At 34.1% G+C, this 10,074-nt stretch overlaps 1 protein-coding gene across 1 annotated transcript in view; it reads left to right on the forward strand.

The window, feature by feature from the left end:
• LOC126248701 (uncharacterized) overlaps positions 1-1,684 on the forward strand; it is a 729,031-nt gene extending 727,347 nt beyond the window's left edge. Inside the window, exon 7 of the mRNA XM_049949985.1 lies at positions 404-1,684. Coding sequence (XP_049805942.1) covers positions 404-552 — 149 coding nt within the window. The 3' untranslated portion in view covers positions 553-1,684. The remainder of the gene's footprint in view (positions 1-403) is intronic.
• Positions 1,685-10,074: the final 8,390 nt, after the last annotated feature.

Below are 10,074 nucleotides of genomic sequence, written 5' to 3' on the forward strand. Positions count from 1 at the left end.
ATACTGCCTACAGGAAAATTAAAGAGACCTTTGGAGAGAAGAGAACCACTTGTATGAATATCAAGAGCTCAGATGGATTGCCATTTCCTTTCAGATAGGCTTTTTTTTTAATTTTCTCCAATGTTCTTAACAGTACTTGTGGCAAGATTAGTTTATGTTTAATAAATAGTATTAAATCTATCATTCATGTTGCAAGTATAGCCACTTCAAAGATTCCATTCTTTTACAAAAAGGGTTGTGAATGAGTACAAGATTAATGCATGTGGAAATTCTTATTGGTGTTTGTTGCAGTATTAGTTAGTTACTAATAAATGTTACTCATTTCTCATATATATTTTATACATACATGTATATTGCAAATTCAAAATGTTTTCCTTTTACAAAAGCTGGTGAACGTGTGCAGGATTAAAACTTGGCAGAATGAGGCCATCCATGCTGGAGCAGTGTCATCTGGAGGAAATGGATCACCAATGCAGTAAATGCAGTAACAGTGAAAGACATTTACAGTGTAAGTGTGGAAACAATATTAATCAGTCATTTGCAAACAATTGACTATGTTCTAAAATAATCAGTATGTAGAAAAAAGTGGTTGGCTGTATGTTCAAATGCGCTAGAAGTGTGATATATTATATAAAAATGCATCCTTTTAATTGATCTTGACTTCACCAGTGAAACTGAATTTATTATGTGTCATATGTCTGAATATAAACAGTTGTTTACCCAAAGCTTAAATTTTTATGCCAGTTGTTGCTTGTATACACTGTACAGCCAGGCACTCATATAATTATTGTGAATGTATGGTTAAGGTATCAGTTAGGCAGAGAAATGCAATGCATGACCTAAATTTATGTGTAAAATATGTCCCTGAAGTGGATGAAGCCCATCATAGTGTTCCTGCAGAATAAAATATGCTGCAATAGCAGAAGCCTTTATTTAGACTGTTTTGTGAGCTGTATACTGTCTGATGTTACCTGAAAATAATAAACAAATGTTATTCTTGACACCAATTTACTGTGATATAAGCTTACCTAATGTAATACTTCAATGTAGCTTAATTTATTGTGTATTACCTATAAAATGTAGATGTTCTCCTGAATTAATTTATAATTAACAAATGATTGATGACAAGCAGAAAAATCCATTGTATTATATTAATCAAAATTTTGTGAGCTGGATTAGTGAGGAATCTGTGGTTAACCATTATCATCAGTACAAGTTGTATAAAGCTAACCTGAATAGCATTAATATATTATTTTAGTCATACCTTCTTGGGCTGGCAGGCACATCTACCAGGATGTTCCTTGCTCTAAGACAGATCTTTGCTGGGCCACAATGGTAAACCTACAGTGCCTTTGTCAGCTATATTATGTGTTATTTTCATCTATTCTATTCCTGGAAAACTGAGAAATAAATCTCTTTACACCATGACCCAACTATCTAACATGTGTTACTCGTATATGTTAGTGATATAATTGTCATTTCCATAAGTGTCCAGTTAAGCAACAAAGTTTATAATCAGGGTGATAGAAGCAATCCTAGTGATGCAAAGCTTATTGGACTGTAGCTACAAATGCTGAGAAACTATGTGAGATACTATATATGTAAGTTATGATGGAGCAAAGAATAATTATGGTACTATAAAATCTTATTCTCAACTATTAAATTTCTGCCTTTCTTACTGAAACATGAACAGTTGAATTCAAAATTGAGTTCATCATCATATGAGTGTGAATTATACATTTATATAAATTATACAGTTAATGAGTGTAATAATATGCCTACTGTGAATATTCAGATGATTTACTTTCTGATGTTTCTCATATAAAAAATTGGTACAGTTCTCAATGCATGTCATACAGCATTATCATCTCTCTTATCCATAATACAAATGTCTCTTGTTAGATCTAAATTTCTTAATTTTTTAAAAATATTTTAAACTTTAGGTATCCTCTATGAGCTCTATACTTAATGGTACTTCAGCATTTCCTATGTTTTTTATTATATGTTTCTTTCTTGATGTAGGAACTCATGTGAAATGATCAATGTAATTCACTATGAAATGTGAAATGAGGTTCCATAATGAGCTTTAGCTTTGTACTGTATGGAGGGATGTATCTTGTTCTGTTTGAGGAGACAATGAATAACATTTAGAAACTCTGGAAAAAAAAAAAAAAAAAAAAAAAAAAACCTGATAAACTTGTAGCATTTTCGTAAAGTGTTGATGACCATCAATTTCAGTATGAAATCAAGAAATGTGTTTATGGTTATCCATAAATAATTTACAATGTCACACACACACACACACACACACACACACACACACACACACACACACACACACACACACACACACACACACACACATGTTACAGCATATCCCATAATTCCTCTTGAAAAATACAGTATATATAATGAAAATGAGAAATAAGTAAATGCAGAGGAATTAATTATTGTGTTCTTTGTTCTTCACAGTTTTTGTAGATCTGCAGTTTATGGAATCATGTGTGAATAACTTCAACTATAACTTAAAATTTGCAAGAGATCTTTATGCACTCATTGCACACTACATAGTGTTATCCTAATGTCTATTTTTTTCAAATGCCAGATGTATTTTTTATAAAAAGGCATGTAATACAGGCAGCAGAAAAATGGTAATTTACTGTAGATACGTGTTTGATGGTGTAGTTGCCCTTCCACAAGCTGTAGGCACTGAAATGTTTTCCAAGAATGGTCACACTATTTTATTATGTGTGCATGAAACTTACATGAAAATGAGAAGACTCTTTTTTATTGTATTATTATATACTTAAAAATAGCATGCACTAGAATGAGCCTACAAGTGTATTAATGTAATTACAAAATCACAAATCCAATAACTTGATATGACGGGGCATAAAAAATCAATCAAGATATAAAAATATATTTAAAAACATCTCTGGAATTTTGTTTAATAAATGAATATATTATTTTTATATGATATTATGCTCCCTTCAAGTAAAAGAGAATATAACAAAATTATTAAACAAAGAGCAAAGTTGCTCATACTGAACTCCCAAAATTAAAAACTTTACCTTGCAATTTACAAAAAAAAAAAAAAAAAAAAGAAAGAGAGTGACAATTACTGTACAGTCCCTTAACCCATAGATACAGGGGAGTAATGGGAGAGCCATTATGTTCTGGGAAGCAGGGCTAGAGTTCACACAAGGAAAGAAACAACGTGTGAAATTTGTATGACAAAGAAGTCATGGCACACTCAGAGATACATCCAGTACTCCTTTACTTTATTCACCTGTCACATTCTCAAACGAAATTGAGTTTATCAGTTAGTAAGGACAGAAAGTGTGCAAGAAGCTGATTAAGAGTGAGCTGAAAGAGAAGCCATGTAAAGGGAACTTGTAACATGGCACTACGTAGACATTTATGTTGGTTGTGCCTAGATATAAAATGATCCACACATAAATGGTCAAAACAGAACGTCAGAATTAGGAACAGAAAGACATGCACAGGAAGAAGGAAGAGAACTATGAGAGGACTGCCATGAGTGAAAGGTAAGCAAAGTCAAAATAAAAGAGATCTTTGTTCCAGTCACTGTGTTGAAAGCAGAAAAATATGAAAAAATAGCCTCTTTGTAGTCTTTTTAGGTCCTCACTTCACAGCAAGTACTTTAGTCCCCTGCTTATAATCTAGTTTTTTCTGCTGTAGATAATGCAGCTAATAACCAGAGAAACTGCAACAATGTATTAAAAGTACTGTATTGCTGCAACATTAATATTATTGCTTCTTAATTTAAATGTTGCACAATTGGTACTTAATCTCCATGGAAAGAAACAAATACTCACCCTGCTAGAGCTATGAATTGCGATTTAACTTCCTGAGGTAGCGTTCTTTTTGCTTAAGATCTTTCACAAAACGTCTTTACAAAACTTATATGGCAAATGTGGGAAGAAAATAGACTTGATACATCTAAAAACATCTATTCTAAATTTTTAAAAAATAAGTATATTACTGATAGAGTGATCTTTATAATGTCATTCATATGTACCAACTAAGATAAAAGTACCAATACTATATAAAATTCTAAATTTGCAGTCATAAAAGATTCAAGGATAAAAAGAAATGAGCACAATATACTCTTCATACATATGCTGCTCAATATTTAGTGGTGACAGTGTCTCTTCAGTATAACAGTAAGAAACCGAACATCAAATACACCACATGGTAAAAACTGATAACTGTTTTCTGATATGTACATTTCCCCTCTCAAAAAATTGGATATAAAATGTTTGTGTCATACAGGCCATACAATTTTCACTCTCTCTCCATCATCCTACCCATTTTAATCAGTTTTCTGACCACCTCATCCTGTTGTTGTTGTTGTTGTTGTGGTCTTCAGTCCTGAGACTGGTTTGATGCAGCTCTCCATGCTACTCTGGACTGTGCAAGCTTCTTCATCTCCCAGTACCTACTGCAGCCTACATCCCTCTGAATCTGCTTAGTGTATTCATCTCTTGGACTCCCTCTATGATTTTTACCCTCCACACTGCCCTCCAATACTAAATTGGTGATCCCTCGATGTCTCAGAACATGTCCTACTGATGCAGCTTTACCTCATCCTAATAGTTACAAATTATGTGTTTTATCTCTTCTTCACATTTGGACTTTCTACTTTCTCCATCACTTTAATCCATTGTTAGCCTCTTATCTCCAATTTTATTTTGGTTTATTTATTACTACTGTTGTCATCATCACTATATTAACTTTTCAGTCTTTCAACTGGTTTGGCATGCCCTGTCACAGCTTCCCCTCCTATGCTAACCTCTTCATCTCAGAGTAGCACTTCCACACAATAGCTTACGTTTTCCTTGAATATTTTCCACTCTCTCTTATCCCCTGTAGTTTTTGCTTTCTATGGCTCCCTCTAGTACCATGAATGTTATTCCCTGGTGTGTTATATTCTTTCTTTTATTTCATGTTTTCCACACATTCCCTTAACAACTTCCTCATTTTTTACCCAATCAGTCCACTTAATTTTCAGCATCAGTATTTAACACCACATCTCAAACACTTCAATTCTCAGATAAACAGTTGTCAGTTAACTTTCCACATCAAATTTAGATAAAATCCCAAGTTTTTTGTGACTGCCTCCACCATGGGCCAAGTCTTATTGTCATGATACTTGTTAAAGAGGATTTCATCTTATTGGTTAGATTATGTCATGATCACATCATGGAGATGGTCATTCCTGAAGTAATCTATTAGCTACTGCCTCCCTAACCACAGTTCATAACATTATGTCAACTCTACCAAGGAAACCAAGACATTATGCTTTTCAACTGAGCCAGGAGGAGTAACAAATCATATGGTGCAACAGCAAGTAAGATATATAGAGTCTTAGACAGACAAGGAATGATACCTACCTTTTGGTCACCAAGGAAAATTATAAAAATATTGTGACCTGTAGAGACAATGTTGAACTGTGAGTACCAAGGATTCATAATGTTCCTTGAAAGTGTGATGGCATTTACATGGGGCAGTCTATATGTGTTAATGCTGATCACTGTATTGAATATCAGTGTCACCTTAAATACAGAAATTTTTAAAATTTTTTTGGAGAACTGTCTAATGAATAAGTCTATATTATTTTTGAACAAATGAGGATTTAGGATTCTATCCCACACTTCAAGCTATTGTAATGTTGAAAATAATCAAGTTTTGAAAATATAATATAATTGGATAGATCAAAAAATCTACTCACAGGAGAAAACACACATAATATTTAAGGAAATGTGTAAGCTTTGAGAGCCAGTTGCTCCTTCTTCTGGCAGAGGGGTTACAGGGGAAGGAAGGGGGATGAAAGAAAAGGAATGTCAAGGTTTAGGAAATGAGGAGAGTTGGGGAAAATTGCCCAGTACCCCAGATCAAGGCAGACTTGCCATCTAGTAAATCTGGGCCTACTTCATTTTGTTTATTTTTACTTCTAAATAGAAAAATATAAGGTTTGAAAGCTCAAGAATGAGTCTGCATAAATGCATCTACACTTGAGTAATATGCTCTTCATTTGGTGAGTAACACTTCTGATGGTATTTTCCATTATAATGAAAATTTATTACATATTTATTTCTTTCAGTTTCCTATTTATGCTTTTCTTACAGATAAATTGTGGCAGGAGACCTAATATGAGAATTAACTTAATAGTGTACACATTTACAACCCAGTCTCTGATACTAAGGTATTAACAAAAATATGTTTAAAACTTTTCAAATTGAGTATATTACTTGAGGTTTTCATGAAACAAAAAATGCAACACTATATGTATATTGCAGAAAGAATATGTATATAGATTTTTTTATAGAAGTATGCCAACTCAATATTTAAGGTTGTAGTGGCAAATAAGAGAGGAAGCAATTATCAATATTGTCTAGAGAAATTGAAACCTTTAGGATAGAAAGTTGTAAAAAAAGAAGAGACTGAGAACCTGTATAAAGTTTATTGCTAAAGAGCAAATGTATAATGAATATTTGAATGTTGAACATCTGTGGTCAACTTCTACTGCATGCAAAGGGAAGCAATTTGATTGTATTTATTCATGCATGTGTTCCTTTATTTATGATTCTTCCATTTCAAATAAAACATTTTGTATCTGAAATCAAAAAGTTATTCATTAATTAAATCTGTGAACTGATTTTCCCTATGTAAAATATAATATTTAGTTTAACATAACAGACATTGGAAGTATACAAACATGGTTCTAGACCAAAAGGAATTCAAGTCTCATAAGTTGAAAGTACCTTATGTGGTGGCCTTTCAGTTCCATAACATACAAAACACCATTAATTTAAAATTGATTTATGAACATTTATTCACCTTAAACCACATTCTAGTGATGACCAGTTTATCTCAGTTGGTTTGGTTGGTTGGTACTTGGTGCTTACCGGTTTATCTCACACTTCTGTTCAAATTCACATACACCAGGCTAGCTCTTACAAACTGTGATTATTATCAGTGGCAGCATATGTTGTAACAGTTTCATGGCAAACTTAACACTCTTGTCCACATATGTACTAAACTTACTCAAATCACAGTTTGTAAGACAATCAGCAACTATGTTCAGTTCTCATAGAACCCACTGGAAATAATATTGACTTTTACACACACTTTAACAAAGCTATGTTAATTGAGTGTATTGTAGCTGTGAACTTCAATAGATATGCTGCTGAACTATTGCAATACCCAGATTTTGCATCGTAGATGCTGCTCATGTAACTTCTGGACTTGTTACATAGATCTTATTTGTGTAATTGCCAGGTACAGACTAACTATTTTTGCATGGGGTCTAATATGTATAGACTGGTCTAATGTTATTTTGTGATTTTGTTAATTACATATTAATTTATAAATTGGTGAAAATTAGAATTTGTGTTAAGAGTTGGTCTACTGACCCAACCATAATTTGGTTTAATTAAATGATAGTCATTTATGAACATATTAACGTATAATGTAATATTTGAATGACACACTGTATGCTTCCACAGTGAATTACTGACTTACATTAAAATTTGTGTGTTGTAACTTTTGATAATTTAGTTAAATTCTTAATTAGAAGCTCAGTCAGATAATCAAGGGCATTATCAAGTTGAGAAAAATCAGACCAACCAAAGTATAATGTCAGATCCTGAAATCTAATAAGCATAATGGCTCAAATGTTAAAAGTAAGTTTGGGTGCTTCCAAATTTTAATTATGAACATCTTATAATGTGTCATAATGAGTTATTTGAAAAATACTCTAGTTACAGAAAAGAATAAAATCAGGACTTTCTAACAAGTGGTATCAATCCTCTAAAAAGTACAAATGAGCTCAAACTAATTTTACCAACATACATTTTTGTAACATTTTCAACTATCAAGTTTTCTCTGTCAACAAGCTTTTATGTAAATCTAAATATACCATTACAATGAACAGATTATAAACCATCACATGGGCAGTAAAATTATATAAAATAGTATATGATCAGTACTTTGGTAATTGTAGATCCACACTGCATATGCACTACGTGTATGTATAGGTCAAATGGAAGAAAAGCAAAAATTAGTTATTTGAGAGTAATAAAATAAACAAAAGACAGAATAAACTTATTTTGCTATGTCTCAAAACATGGAAGGATGAAACAGGTTGGAGAAATTAGTTGTGTGGTAATCTGTGACTCAATAACATCTGTAAATTTTCAAGTACCTGAACAGAGATTAATGGATAGCACTGTAATAAACAATCACATACATGATTCATAACCTAGGTATTATGCTGGTCAGTCAGTGAAGATGGAATGAGAAACCAGTCAGCTACTTCAGAAGTGGTTTTCACTGTGTTGACAGTCAAGTAAAATTGTTGCTATACATCCACATATGCAGGTATGCAGTCTCTGTTCCCCTACAGAAAAAAATACTTGGGAAGATTCAGTCAGAACTGTCTTCTGTTGTACATAAAACTTTTGTAAGACAGATGTTATGATATCTCTACTTTCTTCAATCAAACCATTTTCTGGAAGTTCCCCTTTCACATGGAAAGTGTAGAATTGAGTCTGTGTGTGTATGTGTTTGTAAGTGATATTAGTAGTAGTTATAGTAATAATAATAAATAACCACAAACATTTAAAATTAATATAAGGTCAGCTTAAATTTATTTAATCCATACATACAGACACTTTATTACTTATGTGTCTACTGTGACATGGATTTAAGTATTTCATACACTGAACCTTTTTATATACATACATACAAATAAGTTGGCATATAATCCAAAAATAATTGTTACGCTAATAATTCATATCTGATCACTGGTAACTGCACAGGTAGTGCAGACAGAAGGCACTAAAAAGTACACACTACACAGACACACACATACGCACACACACAGCACGGCCAGCACATCTTGGCACAGTGTTACACCGTCCGGGTTATCTGGATACTTCCCACTAACACCAACCTGTCAGAACTCCGGAGATGGGAACTTGCCCTTCAGTATATCCTCTCTTCTCATTATCCGCCAGGCCTCAACCTCCGCTAATTTCAAGTTGCCGCCGCTCATACCTCACCTGTCTTTCAACAACATCTTCCGGAAGGTGTACACGATCAAAGGCAGAGCCACGTGTGAAAGCACCCACGTGATTTACCAACTGACCTGCCTACACTGTGAAGCTTTCTATGTGGGAATGACCAGCAACAAACTGTCCATTCGCATGAATGGACACAGGCAGATAGTGTTTGTTGGTAATGAGGATCACCCTGTGGCTAAACATGCCTTGGTGCACGGCCAGCACATCTTGGCACAGTGTTACACCGTCCGGGTTATCTGGATACTTCCCACTAACACCAACCTGTTAGAACTCCGGAGATGGGAACATGCCCTTCAGTATACCCTCTCTTCTCGTTATCCGCCAGGCCTCAACCTCCGCTAATTTCAAGTTGCCGCCGCTCATACCTCACCTGTCTTTCAACAACATCATTGCCGCTCATACCTCACCTGTCTTTCAACAACATCTTTGTCTCTGTACTTCTGCCTCGACTGACATCTCTGCCGAATCTCTTTGCCTTTTCAAATGTCTGCTTGTGTCTGTATATGTGTGGATGGATATGTGTGTGTGTGTGAGTGTATACCCGTCCTTTTTTCCCCCTAAGGTAAGTCTTTCCGCTCCCGGGATTGGAATGACTCCTTACCCTCTCCCTTAAAAGCCACATCCTTTCGTCTTTCCCTCTCCTTCCCTCTTTCCTGATGAAGCAACCGTTGGTTGCGAAAGCTAGAATTTTGTGTGTATGATTGTGTTTGTTTGTGTACCTATCGACCTACCAGCGCTTTCGTATGGTAAGTCACATCATCTTTGTTTATAGATATATTTTTCCTGCGTGGAATGTTTCCCTCTATTTTATATATATATATATATATATATATATATGTGATGAAACTGCTGCTTTTCCATCCTATTTCTCATAATTTCCCTGGCTGAAAAATGAGTCACTTCCCTCTCATTAGGAATGAGATATTTAGCTCAAGAAGATGAAAGGAAATTGTTCTCATCTGTC

This window comes from Schistocerca nitens, chromosome 3 (assembly GCF_023898315.1).
Source record: "Schistocerca nitens isolate TAMUIC-IGC-003100 chromosome 3, iqSchNite1.1, whole genome shotgun sequence".
Classification (NCBI taxonomy): Eukaryota; Metazoa; Arthropoda; class Insecta; order Orthoptera; family Acrididae; genus Schistocerca; species Schistocerca nitens.